We start from the raw sequence: 16,373 nt of genomic DNA, 5'->3' as shown, positions 1-16,373 counted from the left end.
ACCAGGGCCTTTGACTCCAGCTGGTCCTGGGGGCTCCGGGCTCTACCCAACACCCTCCATTCACATGCCAGCCATGGGGATCACAGGTCAGTCTTTGCCCCGGCCAGGGAAAGCTTGAGGTTTTCCCTTCCCCCTCTTTTTCAGTTGGTTTAGTGCAAAGTTCCCCAATCTTTCCGGGTTGGCGGCCCGGAGGGAGGGAGGGGGGGAAAGAGGGAATGGTTTTGTGGGAGGGGCACCCACTGCTCACAAGACCCGTGACGCTCGCACGAGTGGGGCCCCGAACGCTTGCAACGCTCACACTATTGGGGCCCCGAGCACTCACAACACTCACAAGTGGGGCCCTGAGCACCTGCGATGCTTGCACGAGTGGGGCCCAAAGCGCCCATGACCATCATGAGGGCCCGAGCACCTGCGACACTCATGTGAGTGGGGCCCCGAGTGCCCGCGACACTCATGCGAGTGGGGCCCCAGGCACCTGCGATGCTTGTGTGAGTGGGGCTCAGAGCACCTGCGATGCTCGTGTGAGTGGGGCCCCGAGCGCTTGCAATGTTCATGTGTGTGGGGCCCCGAGCACCCGTGACGCTCATGTAAGTGGGGCTGTGTGCGCGCATGCACATGCACCAGCCAGCTACTCACATAGCCCGGTTGCAAATAGGCCACAGACCGGTAGTGGGCTGTGGCCCACAGGTTGGGGACCCCTGGTTTAGTGTTTCAGAAGCGAGTATGACGGGTAAGGTCATATTTTCAAAGTGGTTATTTGTTGGTAGTCCAAATCAGTCCTTTGCTGGATGAAGGCACTTGGAAATTGGGCATGTATTTACCACAGTTGCACTGTCTTGTGGCCATGTGCTCATCATTTGCAACCTTCCAGCTGGCTACTGACAAGCAAAGTCGGTGGGAGAAGCCAGATTTGCTTAGCGACCGCATGATTCACTTAAAAATTAAAGTGATTCATTTAACAACTTTGGCAATAAAGATTGCAAAATGGGGCAAAACACACTACCTTGTCTAGCAATGGAAATTTTGAGCTGGATTATGATTATAAGTTAAGGACTATCTGTACAATTTTACAAAACACCCGAACATCGGAAGGAGAAGCAACCATTAAAAGACAATGAAACTTGCAAGACGTGTCCTCTATGGTCACTGAAGGCTGTGGGTCAAGATCTGCCACCCTTGTCCAAGTGTATTTAGGCTGGGAGAGAGCAATCAAGTAGGCTTCTGGATCTAAGAGAAGGAAAACTGGGTCCTGGGATCCTGGTCCAACACCTTCACCCATGCGCTGTCTTTATAGGTGGTCCTGGGCTTACCACTACAATTGAGCCCCAAATTTCCATTGCTAAGCAAGGCAGTTGTTAAGTGGCCCCGTTTTACGACCTTTATTGCCAGAACTATTAAGTAAATCACTGCAGCTCTTAATAAATCACAGCAGCTGTTAAGCGAATCATGAGGTCATTAAGTGAATCTGGCTTTCCCCATTGACTTTTTTTGTCGGAAGCCAGCTGGGAAGTGGTCACATGACCCTGGGATGCTGCAACCGTTGTAAGTACAAACCAGTGCACCCCAATTTGGATCAGGTGACCATGGGAATGCTGCAATGGTCATGAGTGTGAAAAACAATCATAAGTCATTTTTTTTTACCGCTACTGTAATTTCAAACGGTCAGTAAACGAATGGTTGTAAGTCAAAGACTATCTGTATTATTATGTTACGTTACGTTACGTTACATTGTATTGTATTATATTTATATTATATTTATTATATTATTTATTATATATTATATTATATTATATTATATTATATTATATTATATTATATTATATTATATTATATTATATTATATTATTACATTACATTACATTACATTACATTACATTACATTACATTACATTACATTACATTATAGTATTATTTTATTATTTTATTATTATTTATTAGATTTATATGCCACCCATTTCTTTACTCTTGGGCTGAGAGGAAGGGACTGGCCCAAAGTCATTCAAGCAACTTATGTGGCTGAGAGCAACAGAATCTGGCTCTCCCACTCCTAACCTAGCACCTTCCAACACTTGTTCATTTGTTACTTTAAAAAAAATATTCTCTAATAATAGTAATGGGAGCAAGGTGGGAAGTCTTCATTTTTTCCCCAAAGGAAAGGGGAATCAAAGGTCAGTGAAGGTCTTATGGGTAAGGTGTGGGCATCTGGTGGTTTTAAACTTCCCATCTTTTGTTATACCTGCCTGTAGTCTGCAGCCTTCCTACTTTCCTATGCTTGGGTTAAACCCCAAGTCAAGACATCATGAGGGAACTTCCTCAGGGCTTACTCAGTCTGGGAAATGAAGGCAGCGAGGAGGACTACAGACTGACGGAGAGACCTGTAGACAAAACCAAACATCCCCCAAAACAGTAGCACTCATGGGCACTGTGTAAAAATAAAATAATAAAATAAGCTGGGGAACTGTGCCAGAGGAAGAACTTCAGAAGCACATCTAGTAGAGAAGAACATTTTCAATCTATTGGAAGACACTGACTTTTCACCATCTCTGTCCAACCATTCAAGAAAGTGGAGCATTGAAGGCCTTCTATGGACTCAGGATGCCATAGATGGCAATGCACCCAAGGCTGAGTTTGTCCTGCACAGCTTCCTTTGGTCCCTTTTTCTCTCTTTCTAGGTGGAGGAGTGACCCTTTTTATTGCCTTGTATGATTACGAAGCCAGAACAGAGGATGACCTGACATTCATCAAGGGAGAGAAATTCCACATCATCAACAACACGTGAGTGTTGGGTTTGGACATGATGGGAACACAGGACATCTTCCTTACCGAAGCTAAACAGCCTTGACTTTCTGGATGGGAACTACCAAGCAATGTACATTGCTTTCAGTTTCTTCACGGGAAACGTGGGCAGGATATTAATAAAGAAACAGCAACTCTCAGTCTTAGGAGGTCAACAGGCCCGGCCTCCTTTAACTTCTGTCTGTGGAATTGCACACCTGGGATAACCATGGGCTGAGCTTAACTCGATTACGCGTGTGTATATGGTTATGTCCATGTGCAAAACAATAGGGTGGGATTTTCAGGGAAATCTCTGCTCATCTTGCTTGCACAGAGTTCACTGTCGATTCAGGGCACACTGCAGGTGTGAAAAGAAGGCAGACCCCAAGGGCTTTTGGCAAATTAGCCAAATATGGTCCACTCTTGACTGACAGTAATGCAATAAAAGGTCAATTTTATTGACTTTTTGTTCCTTTTGATGGAGCTTCTCTCTGGATTCTGTATCCTTTTGCTGGTGAAACTCCAAGCAGGGGATCACTGACGTTGTGTTTTTCCCCTCTTTTTTGCTACAGAGAGGGTGACTGGTGGGAGGCACGCTCCCTGACCACGGGAGCCACCGGCTACATCCCCAGCAATTATGTGGCTCCTGTGGACTCCATCCAAGCAGAAGAGTAAGTACAGGGGGCAGGAAGCAGACTGGAGGGATGTTTAGTGAAATCTGGCAGGTGTACTATAGGCAGGCTGGGGGATTCTGGGAGTTGAAGTCCACATGTCTTAAAAGTTGAGAAACGCTGATCCAGAGCATCCCTTCTTTCTTCCCAGATGGTACTTTGGGAAGATTGGCCGGAAGGATGCTGAGAGGCAGCTGCTGTGCCATGGCAACCCCCGGGGGACCTTTCTCATCCGCGAGAGTGAAACCACCAAAGGTACCACTGGGGTGTCACCCTCCTTCCCTTGCCTTCTGGCAAGCCCTTGGGGGACAGAACCGTGTGTGGTGCTTCCGGATTTTGCCTTCCTAGCTTAGGCTGCTGCCTTCTGGTCTGCAAGAGTCCCATCTAGATCTTGGAGAAAAAAGTATTCTCTTGCATTTTTTTCCTACCTGGTCTCATTAGATTCAGTAATAAAGAAGTTGCTTTAGAAACATCAAAGAAGATGAGAATGTCAATAATATAGGTGGAGGGTGGTGTTCCCACACTGAGCATTATGTCTGTGCTGACTGGGGAATGCTGGGAGTTGAAGTCCATCCATCTTGGGGTTGCTGAAAACCAACACAACAAACAATATAAGGGAACACTATAAATTACCTCTCAAACTCAAAACATAGCATGGACTTTGGTGAATCGCTTTGTTGTAGGGCTTGCACGCTCAGAGTCTGCTTCTACCAGGGTGAATATTGTGGTTCCAGGCCAGACCACCCAGTGAAAAGACAGATTTAGAACAAGAGAGAATCTATTGGTGCAGGGGGGCGAGGGGCTTTGAGACTTTTTGTGGGGTTCCAGTGTTGGGGAAAGTAGTAAGCCTTCTCTAAGCAAGGTGGTCTTAATCAGAATTGGGGAGGGGTACACTTATACAAGGGTAAACAAAAACAATATGAATTCCCTTTCATCTAATTAAATAAGTGGTGTATGGAGAAATACTTGGAGCTTAATTGGAAAGGCATTTTGTAAACACTGAGCCTCTGTGAAAAATGTTTATTTCCAATTTGTCCCTGCTTTGCTACCAATTGCAAATTGAAGTAGGGCTCCCAATATTGATGGATGTTTTGGGGAAGAATATTTGGGATGAAGATATTCTTTAAGGTATTCGGGTTGCAAATCTTTTAGGGTTTTACTGTCAGGCACAAGCAATCAAAACCTCTTGTTAATAGTCTCAAGCAGATGCTTTATTGTTAATCACCTATGTTAAGAATCTCACCAGACTGACTGCATTCCCTTGGGAAGGTTAGTTAAGGCTTCAGGAATTCTGGGGGAGTCAGACTTGTGTCACTTTCTGCAATGCAAGGACTCTTAGCTAGGCCCCTCTTAACACCTCCCTCTATCTAGCTGGAGATTCCAGCATATCTACAGATTAAATAAACATGGAAGAACTTTCTTGCGTTAATTATAAGTCTACATCAGACTGAAGGGCACACGAATGATTTCCAACATTCTCTAAAATGTTGTCATCTTCTATATTCTATTAGCTCCTCATTTGGGGAGGCAAGGAATATGTTGACCATCCCAGTGAGGTTAAACTACAATCCCCAGCATGGCTTGCAGTTGGCCTCCCTGGCTAAAGTTTCTGCAAATTGGAATTCAGTAGTAATGCCAAAGTCAGGTTGCTTTCACACAACCCATTTCTGCTTCCCATCTCCTTTTCCTAGGTGCCTACTCATTGTCTATCCGGGATTGGGATGAGATGAAGGGAGACCATGTCAAGCATTACAAGATCCGGAAGCTGGACAGTGGTGGCTATTACATCACTACCCGGACCCAGTTTGAGACTGTGCAACAGTTGGTGCAGCATTACAGAGGTAAAGAGTGATGGGTTCAAGAGACGGGCAGGTGTTAAGATTGGTAAAGGAAAGATCAACATGTCAACCTTTCAAGATTGTCCAGATTAGGAAAGAGACTCCACAAGAAAACTAGAACTAAGCTAATCATTGCAAGTCTGATTATGTTTTTCCTCTCCTCCCTCTTGTACTCTAATGTGATGCTTCTCAACCTTTGCTGACTGGAGAATTCTGGAAGTTGAAGTCCACACATCTTAAAAGCCACCAGGGTTGAGAATCACAGCTCTAATGAGCCAGGGAAGAATCAGCCTGAGCATCTTCCTAATCTTTCCCAGACCTCAAGGAATTTTTTCACCCTTTTTTTGTTTTTTGTACAGCTTCTGAATATTTTTTTCCAAAGCCATCTCCATGATTCTTTACAGCAAGACACCGGCAGGAGAATGATGGGAGATCTGGTGCCAACTCCTGCATTTGGGATCCTCCTTGGGATATTTTGAGGCTGGTTGTGGAGTGCTATTTAATTAATTAATTTTCTTGAGTCCTTTGCTCTGCCTTCAAGATTGTTAGAGCTCCTCTATCGTGGTTCAGGGATAAATCAATCAGACTGAAGTTGCACACATCCTATGCTAAAAAGTGGCTCACGGTTTATGCCTAAGAATGTTCTGCAACCAATGAGGCTGTTTTGGCTGTTTCGGGCTTTGTGCAGCCATCAGGACCCAATTCCAGTAGAGCGAATGATTTTTTAAAAATGGATTCAGGAAAAGATGAGGTTCCAACCATCTTTTCTGTCGTAGTCTCGACCTGGATTTAGCCAGGGTTCTGTGGCTAGTAAACCAATACAGGTAGTCCTCGACTTACAACAGTGACTGTTCCAAGTTATAACGGTGAATGAATGGTGGCTATAGCCAGTTCTCAGAGTTCTGGCTGTCCCAGCATCTCCATGGTCACATAATCACAGTCTGGGTGTTTGGCAATCAATTCACAATTAGGACTGGTTGCCAAGCGCTTCATGATCCTGTGATTGTCATTTACAACCTTCCCTGCTGGCTTCCCCAGAAAGTCAGTGGGAAAGCCGACAGGGAAGGTTGCAAGTTGCTGGGGTAACTCTTCCCCAGTTGTGCAAGCTCCTTCAACCCCCTATGCTTACCAGTCACTCATGCACCCCCCAGACCTGTGCCCTCACACTACCCCCACGCACACTTCCCAAACCCCCTTGCATTCTCATAGATCCCTTCTTCCATTATCCACTTTCCTGTCTGCTGGCCTGGGACTTCAACTTCCTGCTGGCTTCCCCATTGACTTTGATTGCAGGAAGCCAGCCGGAAATTGCCTTGCCTAACACCGAGGGAATTCAGTTAATGACAGCAACCGGGACTAGAGGAATTGCTGTTGCTAAGCAATGCATCCACACTTTATGACTGCATCACTTAGAGATGGAAATTCCAGTCGCAATTGCCATCATAAGTCGAGGACTACCTGTAACCAATCATGTCTATCAAATAAACACAAAGAGAGATAAATTAGTATGTGATGTATAGAGTATCCAAGGCTACCAGCTGTGAGATCTGCTCCTGAATTTTGCAAGCAGAGGCTTGCAAAGGTCAAACTTCCCATTTTGGCACTGCTTTGAAAACTCCGTTTCCTGGTTTGTCTCCTATTTTCCTTTCGAAAGGGTAAGAAAAGATGGGAAATAATTATCAACAAGTGGATTGAAAAGATGCCAGATGAGATAGAAACTCAACTAAAACCAATCATTGGCATTTAGCCAAAGTGAGAATATTTGAGACATTCTCCAGAGTTTCTGTTGTGCAATGGAATAGCAACAGACTTTTGATCCCCTCTCCTAGCAACTTTGATTGGGATGGCTACCAAATCCTAAAGGGCAAACCATAACTTTCCTCAGCTCTCAATTATGGCTCCATCACTCTTTTCCCAAAAAAAGTTTTATAGCAAAATAATATTTCTGGAGATTGTCTATCCGAAATGCGGTGGTGGAGTCTGCACTGTCCAACTGATTGCACTAGGTATCTTTTATTCCTCAATTTTATATGAGCCGTGGTGGCGCAGTGGTTAGAATGCAGTATTGCAGGCAAACTCTGCTCACTGCCAGGAGCTCGATCCTGACCGGCTCAAGGTTGACTCAACCGTCCATCCTTCCAAGGTTGGTAAAATGAGGACCCAAATTTACAGCCCCTTAGAGAGGGCTGTAAAGCACTATGAAGCGGTATATAAGTCTAAATGCTATTGCTATTGCTATGACTTTCACAGAACTGGGAAGGGGGGTGGAAATGGGAAACCTAATAACTGCAGCTGTTTTATCACCCTTTCAACAGGCGTGTAATGAGGCTCCGGTCCTCTGTTGCTTTCTGCAAGGACTGATAACTCTCTCTGAGCTGCGGACTGAGGGGGGGGGGGACAGTGTTTCCTCTCTTGTTCCTTTCCAGTTCGTCCTCGTCTTATCACCCTTTGTTTCTCTCTCTTTTGCCTCCCTGTTTCTGTGATGCATCTCTTGCTCTTCCACCTCCTCTCCCCCTCGGTTTTGGGGGCTTCTATTGCAAGAGAGAGCTGCAGGATTGTGCTGCCGCCTGGCCGTGCCGTGCCCTAAGGGGATGCCCAAACTGGCAGACCTGTCCGTCAAAACCAAAGACGTTTGGGAGATTCCTCGCGAATCGCTGCAGCTCATCAAGAAACTGGGCAATGGGCAATTCGGGGAAGTGTGGATGGGTACGACCAGCCATCAGGAGGCTGTGCGGAAGAGAAGAGGAAGAGAAGGAGCTGGGGAGACCCCGGGCGCTCGGGAGGGGACTTGCTAGTGCTGTGATAAGGGATGGAGTAAAATCAGTCTTTCTCCGGGGATGGCTGCGTTTCTTTCAGTATGGCAAAGTCATGAGGCAGACGAACTGGGGAGAAGCTGCAAGATGAATTACAGGAAGTCCTCCAGACAATAGGTAGTTAAACAACGGAACTCGCTGCCACAAGAGGTAGGGATGGCTGCCAACTTGGAAGCCTTTCAAAGAGAGTTAGATAAATCCACAATGGAAAGATTTGAACAGTGTTTATGAATCCCGAGTCTCTTTCTAAGCTCCAGCATGAGAAGGAGCACATGTCTCTGATTACCAGAGGGGAGAGCGTTATTGTAACCATGTGCTACTTGTGGGTTTCTTAACCCAGGGCATCTGGATGGCTTCTCCGGTAAGAAGAGAATGTAGAATTTGATAGGGGTTTGGTCTGAGTTGGGGCGACTCTTCTTAAAAGTCTTGGAAGACAACGTGGAAGTGGTCCAAACGGTGCATGGTGATTTAAGTTAAAGCAGTGACTGGTCTTGGACCGGGGGACATTCTGCCTCATTTTTCTATGCTACAATGTTAGATCTGTATTCTGAACAAGATTTTGAAAATAGCCTGTAGCTGAATCCAAAGGTGACCAGGATACAGTAGTGGAGACTTTAGCTGACAAGTCAGACATGCTCCAAATTCACTGCTCAATATTTGCAATGAAGTTGCAGGAATGTAGTGCAGTCCTTGATGCTTTAAAAGTGAGCCAAGGGCACCACCTGGTGGTTGAAAGCAATATTGCTGCCTGTGCTCTGCTCCTTCTCCTCCTCTGCTCAAAGTCCAGCCTCCTCTCTTGGGTGCATGCTCCATCCATCATTCTGCTTTCCCATCTCATTCCATCCCATCTTTCCACCCTCCCTCATTCCACCCCTTACAGAATTCAATGACGGTCTCTGCTACCTCTTAACCAAACTCTGCCCCACCCTGAGACCCCAGACTATGGGGCTGTCTAAAGACGCGTGGGAGATCAGGCGCGAGTCCATCCACTTTGACAAGAAGCTTGGCATGGGCTGTTTCGGAGATGTGTGGATGGGTAAGGCAAGGGATCGGGGTGGGTTTTTTTTATCAGGGTTAGAGGGCACTCATGGACGAGGTGGGCAGCCTTCCCTGGAGAAGGGCTCCTTTTAGGCTCGGACTGTGCTTGAAGATCATTGATTAGACCAGGGGTCTTCAAACTTGGCCCTTCTATGACTTGTGGACTCCCACAAGTCATAAAAGGGCCAAGTTTGAAGACCCCTGGATTAGACCCATCAGAAGATGAATTTTACCTCTCTGTTTCATTCAGGGGAACACCCTAGGGTTGTGTAGCGCAGGGGTCCCCAACCCCCGGTCCGTGGTCCAGTACTGGGCCACGGCATGCCAGCAACTGGTCTGCACAAACAAGCAAAACCCCATCGGTGGGATGCAGGCAGCCCACAAAACCACACACTCTCTGTCTGTGGAAAAACCTTTCTCCACAGAACCGGTCCCTGGTGACCAAAAGGTTGTAGTGCATTGGACTCAGTTCCATGAAGGTGCTTTAGAGCTTGCAGAAGCGTAACCCCCATCTGCAACTCTTTACAGCAGCCACATCTTTTCTCCAGAGCATGTGGCTATCGTCTGTCTTAACAGCATATCTTTCTCCCATCAAGGTTGGCATATATTCCTGTCCCATAGACTGAAAGTGGAAGACCTATATAAAATACTACGGGGCAGAATTCCTGGTCTAGATACCAGCCGATCACTCGGATCTACTAAGATCCACAGTTAGAGAATAAGTTGAGTGTTGGTTAACATGAGGTCTCCTACGTGCAGGTAGTCCTCCACTTATGACCAGAAATGGGATCAAGATTTCTATTGCTAAGTGAGGCAGTTGTTAAGTGAGTTATGACCTTTTTTGCCATAGTTGTTAAGTGCATCACTGCAGCTGTTAAGTAAATCATGCAGTTGTTAAGCAAGTCTGGCTTTTCCCACTGATTTTGTCAGAACCCAGCTGGGAAAGTCCCAAATGATGATGACATCACTCCAGGATGCTTTAACTTCATAAATATATGCTTGTTGCCAAGCATCCTGATTTAGATCACATGATCAGGGGATGCTGTGACAGTCATAAGTGCAAGAACTGGTCCTGAGTCACTTTTTTCAGTGTCGTTGCAAATTTGAACAGTTGCTGAATGAATGGTTGTAAGTCGAGTAATACCTGAACAACTGCACAATTGTTGCACCTGTAAAAAAGCAACCAACCAATAGAGTAGCTCTTGCCAGATAAGACCAGTTTGGAAACCTGAACCTCAAGAAGGATGCACACAAACTCCCTTTTTACGACCCTGTAATCCCTTAATTCGGGGTATAGTCGGGGCCGACCGGGTGGAGCTGAACGTTTGCTGGCTGGATGCCCTTCCTGACACCACACCAAGTTTGCAGCAGATATTTCCTCTTTGTGCCCTGATAGAGAAACACCTGTCACTGCCTAGGATTGAACTCTCAACCTTCTGAGTGGGAGGTGAGCATCTTTAGCACTAGGCCACCATGCCGCGCATAGCCAAGGAAATGTCAGCTGTGGGAAATGATTTCTTTTGAATTGAGCTCCTCAGTGTGGAGGCATCCCTGACCCATCATTTCTTCCTCATCTCATGTTTGTTATCATCTCATTTTAGTTGTTAGGGTCAGCTGTCCTTAACGTTGTGCTCCCAAGATGATTTGGGGGAATTCCAAGGATCATGGACCCAGCTTAGACCTGCTGGTTAGAGATTCTAGGAACTGAAGTCCCAATGCATCTGGAGGGCCCTGGGTTGCAGGACGCTGAACCTAGACTTCTTCCAGCCATATCTGTTTCCATAACATTGGGTTAGGGGGAGGCCTTGGGTTCTGGGCCCTGCTGTCTCTATCCTCAGTGACCCTGACCCTGGTTCTTGCTGGTTCCAGGCACTTGGAATGGTACCACCAAAGTTGCGGTGAAGACGCTGAAACCTGGAACCATGTCTCCAGAAGCTTTCCTGGAGGAAGCCCAGATCATGAAGCGCTTACGGCACGACAAACTGGTGCAGCTGTATGCTGTGGTGTCAGAAGAGCCCATTTACATTGTTACTGAGTTCATGAGCCAAGGTTAGATAAGCTGCCTCCAGTGACAGCGACCTCTCTAGATGGGTGGGTGGAAACAGTGGCCAACCAGCAGGCCTCTGTGAATTGGGTGAAGTGAGAAGTGTTGGTTCAATTCAACCATCAAGTCGGTTTGATCCAAACTATTGAGTCACTTCGGGAATTTGATCCAGTGGCTTGAATTTGTTCACACCCAATTGTCCAAATCAAGCATGTTTTTTAGATGTTAAAAAGAGCTTGTGCGCGTTCGGCCACAAGAGTTGTCCAAATGCAAGTCAATTTAGGGAGACTTGATTGAAGAAAAAGAACTGAATTGCCTTCAAACTGAATAGCCACCCAGGGCTACCAAAATGACACCTGAGCTTGGAGGGTTAGGATCAGAAAGATGCCCATGGTCCAGACAGTCGACTCAGAATGAAGGGCATGTGTAGGCCCACTGACATTAAGCAGACCTAGAACCCACCCACTAACCTGGATGGAAGACCACATGTTAGGAACATCGTGTTATCAAGGCATGTGGGTGATGGAGACAGCAACATCATGGGAGAGGGCCATGAACCACTTTCCCTTCTAAGATCACCCTATCCAAGGTATGTTTCTTTCTCAGGAAAGGGGAAGTGATACAGCATAGGCAACATGGTACCTGTGGGCCTCAGGATGTTTTTAGGTACCCCTTTCATCTTCTGTCAGGTGCCTTAAAATACGGAGTTTGTTTCTTTTTATTAAAATTAAATAGGAACCTGGCACCCTGCGAAGGGACACACAGCACCATTATTTGTAGCAGTGTCATTATTTCAACATCGGTCCTATGAAAATTCTAGAATCATAAAAACAGTTGGTGCTCCAGTTTCATGCTTGTGCTGCACTTGGCCTTTAAGCCCCATCCTTCCTTCAACCTCCCACTCCCAGGCAGGAGGAGAGGGGCAAATTCAGGGTGCCGAAGAGCAGATTCAACCGTTGAATTTCCGGTTTTGTGGCCTCCATGCTCATTATGCCAGACGTTTTGGCAAGCTCTCAGGATTCCAAATGGTTCCACCAGTCTGAGAACATACTCACCTGTATACTAGCTCACGTTCCTTCACCTGGTACCCTCCATTGTTACTAGACTTCTGGAGCTTGGCCTGATGGGAACTGTAATCCTGACACATTTAGAGTAGAAAGTTGGGAGAGCTGGGGAATGGGTTTCCAGTGTTTTGTCTCAGATCCCGTGTCCTCCACAAATAATTTGTTCTATGAAGAATGGACAGGAACAGGAGGAAGCAGCCAGTGGACCACTGCTGCAAGTTTATCATAGTACAGGAATTCTACCGAGAAGTGGCTTTGCTGATCTCCCACCTCTTCTCTTCTGCAGGTAGTTTGCTAGATTTTTTGAAAGATGGGGATGGCCGTTTCTTGAAGTTGCCCCAACTGGTGGACATGGCAGCACAGGTAACCTGATGGGCAGGAGGTAGTATCAGTGGTCAGTCTGCCTGAAAATTGGGAGCATCATCTTCTGACTCCGTTGGAGGGAGGGGAGGGGAGGGGAGAGATGGCTGCCCAGGATCTATTAAGAACAGAAGGAGCTGAACGATTGAATCTCCTGTGTCATCTCATCCCTGCCTTTCTGCTTCTGCACACAATCCAGATTGCAGCTGGAATGGCTTACATTGAGCGAATGAATTACATCCACCGGGATCTGCGTGCTGCCAACATCCTTGTGGGCGACAACCTTGTGTGCAAAATTGCTGACTTCGGCTTGGCCCGCCTCATTGAAGACAATGAATACACAGCTCGCCAAGGTAAACTCTCGGGGGCAGCCTGGAGCAGGAGAAAGAGTCACCTTTAAGCAGGCGAAGCTATTTGTGCAATTAACCATTGATTGGCAGATGCTGTCTCTGCTCTTGGGGAGAGAGAGCTTTTTGTGCCACACTGAAGCTGAGGATTTCTTTGTGCAAGGCTGTCAGGCACGAAGAATCAGGACTACACGTTAAGCTCCAGTTAATCTTATTTATGGCTCATGCCTATACACAAGAATCTAGTCTACTAGCAGCATTAAATTTGCACTAGATAAGAATCAATGGAATTCAAAAGGGGCTGGACTTAGACTGTGAAAACAACAACTCCAGGCTGATCACTCTCTTGACTCTGCCCCCCCAGGCTCTGCCTGCCCTTCTCTTACAAAGGCAAACAGTTCCACTGAGCAATGGCCTCTGTACAATGCAGGGGGGGGGGGCAACCAAATGACCTTCAGAAGCCCTTGCTAAAACTTACCTATATCCTTCCTACAATGTGGTGCCTCAGAGCTGAATAAAATATGCTAGAAGCAGTCTGAAGTTTGCAGTAGGAGCAGTGAATCTAGAATTGGAAAAATCAGTGGTACTTCCAGAGTGGACCCTGCCACAAATGTCATTAAGATCTGGAAGGATGTGGCTGATCTCCACCCTAGAGCCCAATGTGAAACTGGATTCTCACGCTCCAGATGGCTGTTGTGTAAATCGTATCCAGATGCAGACTGGACAATCTTCACAAAATAACAGCTTCCTCCATCCTATATTGAAAACAGGAGAAAGCAAGCAAGAAGTTATTTGCCTTTTTTAAAATAATTTTATTCCATTTTACAAAACTTACACATAAAAAAACAGCAATCCAAAGAAATGATAGAATAAAAAGAGAGTAAGGATAGAAGTCTGAAAAAGTATTTAAAAAGGACAAGAAAAACACAAACATATAAAAAGAATAACCTCTGACTTCTTCCAAGGACATAGAGAACAATTACTTTTGACTCTTAGTTTAAGGCTATAATAGTGTCCATTTTTCCCCAAAAAGAAAAGGGGAAATTAAAAAAAAAATCTTTCTAAATTTTAACAATCATCAAATCCATGTGGCAAAATATGATTTTTCTCCATCTTCCGCAAAAAAAAAGGGGGGGTCCACAAAGTGCTTCCAAGCACAGAGGAATTTCTTCAGTGATTTTTCTCTCACGAGGACTGTTAACTTGGCAAGAATTTATTTTCTAAATTGTTTGTACATGAGGTTCATATTCAGAAGCGAAAACAGTGATTGGCATGTTTTGTGCTGCCACCTTAGCCTTTTCCCTTCTAAGCCTTACTGGTCAGAGCTCATAGGGACTTGTTCCTTGATTGTCCAGATTGGTGCTTGAGGCTTCTGACAACATAAATTAAGAACGCTTTCCCTTGGCTGACTCTGTTTCTCGAGGGAGGAGGCTGGTATGATCTGTGCTAAGAAGTCCATTTTAAATCCACTGGTGATGTTTCTCCCACAGTGGAGAAAGTAGGAGTCTTTCTTATCCAGGTGGCATCTCCTTCTGTATGATCATAACCTCTTAATTCCATCTCCTTGCCAACAGGTGCCAAATTTCCCATCAAATGGACGGCTCCGGAAGCCGCTCTCTATGGCAAGTTCACCATCAAGTCAGATGTGTGGTCCTTTGGCATCCTCCTGACAGAGCTTGTGACCAAGGGCCGAGTACCTTACCCAGGTAATGTCGGAGAGGCTTCCCTTAGCCTAGAGAGGAACTGTTGCAACATTCAGTTTTCTTTTGAAAAGGAATTGCCCCTTGGTTTACATAATGCATTAAACCACAACATCGTTGGGTTGGGCTGGGTTGAGCCCAATATCCAGTCATTGCAGTTGCTGCAATTTTAGCAGCTTTTAGCTTCTTGCATGAGCTCCTGTCTGAGCCTAATCTGCCATGCTTTATTTGATAAACACTGGTTGATCAGCTCCTGACTGAGCAATTTCTACAGGCTTGAAGGCCATCTCAGGATTCATGTGGTTGACTGAGGACTGTATTCCCAAAGTCATTGGGGCCCAGATTCAGAGCTGACCTGATTTGTGTGGAGAAGTGGTTGGGAGGGTAGAGAAGAGATAAAGAGGTTTTTGAAAGCACATATTTTTTGGGGTCTCAGAACTTCACAAACTCTGGAAAAATCCCCTCAAAAGCCAAATTTTAGCCCCCCTATTTTGTTGGGGTCTGGGGAACACATATTTGGCATGCTTGAGTCAGTGGGTTGTGTTTTGTGCCAACTATGTGTTGTGCCTCTGTGTATTCTCACCTAGCTCCTGCCTTTTTGGTGTGGGTTGACTTACCAAATTGTGCAGTCCCTGTGAATTTGCACACTGGTCAGTTCCTTGATTTTATTTTTGTATGCGAGTCTATGTGGTTCTGTGCCTCTGAGTCAGTCTTGGCGACAATTTCAAAAGTGAAAAACCCTTGTCTTCCTCTTAGAGCTGAGAGGGAACAATTAGCCCAAAGCTGGCTTCATACCTAAGATGTAACTAGAACTTGTGGTCTCCTGGTTTCTAGGCTGCTGACTTAACCACTATCCCAAACTAGCTCTCCCTTGATTCCTAGAGCAGCGGTTCTCAACCTGTGGGTTGGGACCCCATTTGGGGTCGATCGACCATTTCACGGGGGTCGCCAAGCAAGGCTGTCCGCCATTTTTTTCCCCTTTTCCAGCGGGTGCCTTACCTCCCTTGAGCTGGGCCAGCTGGTGATTGGCCTGCTCCGTCTCTGCCGCTTGCCAGCTACGCCTCGGCCGGCACAGGGGGCGGAACCACGCATGCGTGGCGCTCCCAGGCAGGGAAAGTCCTCGACTTATGACCGGTTGGGTAGTCCTTGACTTACGACCGGTTTAGTCCTCGACTTACGACCGGTTGGGGTCGCGGCATTAAAAAGGTTGAGAACCACTGTTCCTAGAGAGTCATAAAAGAGCTATTCCACCACTTTCTCTTCTCACGTTCTTCTCACGCAGGCATGAACAACCGGGAGGTGCTGGAGCAAGTGGAGCGGGGTTACCGCATGCCCTGTCCTGGGAATTGCCCCCCATCGTTGCACGATCTGATGGTGCAGTGCTGGAGGAAGGAGCCTGAGGAGCGCCCCACTTTTGAATACCTCCAATCATTTCTAGAAGACTACTTCACTGCTACAGAGCCTCAGTATCAGCCAGGAGACAACCAACTGTAACTGATAGATGGTGACAGCCACGGAGAGCTCACCCCGTGGGGACCTCTCTCAAGTGTGGTGTGAAACTGGGACACACTGCGGAAGTTCTTCCCTAACCAGGGCCAGGAGCCAAGGGTCCCACCTTGTAGAACTGGGCTTAAGACTCCTTTCTTTTTCATTTTAATTTTATTCCCTTTGGGGGGGGCATTGCTTTTTTATCATTGTGGTTCTGTGTTTTAAATTTTGACTC

The 16,373-nt window shown here is 46.2% G+C and overlaps 1 protein-coding gene across 1 annotated transcript in view; it reads left to right on the top strand.

Annotated features, from left to right (window-relative positions):
* LOC107286752 (proto-oncogene tyrosine-protein kinase Yrk) overlaps positions 1–16,163 on the top strand; it is a 16,647-nt gene extending 484 nt beyond the window's left edge. The window contains exons 2-12 of the mRNA XM_015815172.1: positions 6–86; positions 2,673–2,775; positions 3,348–3,446; positions 3,598–3,701; positions 5,138–5,287; positions 8,978–9,133; positions 11,005–11,184; positions 12,530–12,606; positions 12,803–12,956; positions 14,525–14,656; positions 15,933–16,163. Of these exons, the coding sequence (XP_015670658.1) occupies positions 6–86; positions 2,673–2,775; positions 3,348–3,446; positions 3,598–3,701; positions 5,138–5,287; positions 8,978–9,133; positions 11,005–11,184; positions 12,530–12,606; positions 12,803–12,956; positions 14,525–14,656; positions 15,933–16,144 (1,448 nt within the window). The 3' untranslated portion in view covers positions 16,145–16,163. The remainder of the gene's footprint in view (positions 1–5; positions 87–2,672; positions 2,776–3,347; positions 3,447–3,597; positions 3,702–5,137; positions 5,288–8,977; positions 9,134–11,004; positions 11,185–12,529; positions 12,607–12,802; positions 12,957–14,524; positions 14,657–15,932) is intronic.
* Positions 16,164–16,373: the final 210 nt, after the last annotated feature.

Source organism: Protobothrops mucrosquamatus, unplaced genomic scaffold (genome assembly GCF_001527695.2).
Source record: "Protobothrops mucrosquamatus isolate PMUCROS unplaced genomic scaffold, P.Mucros_1.0 scaffold321, whole genome shotgun sequence".
NCBI classification, from domain to species: domain Eukaryota; kingdom Metazoa; phylum Chordata; class Lepidosauria; order Squamata; family Viperidae; genus Protobothrops; species Protobothrops mucrosquamatus.
Note: the sequence above shows the minus strand (reverse complement) of the source record. Positions and strands in the feature narration are given on the sequence as shown.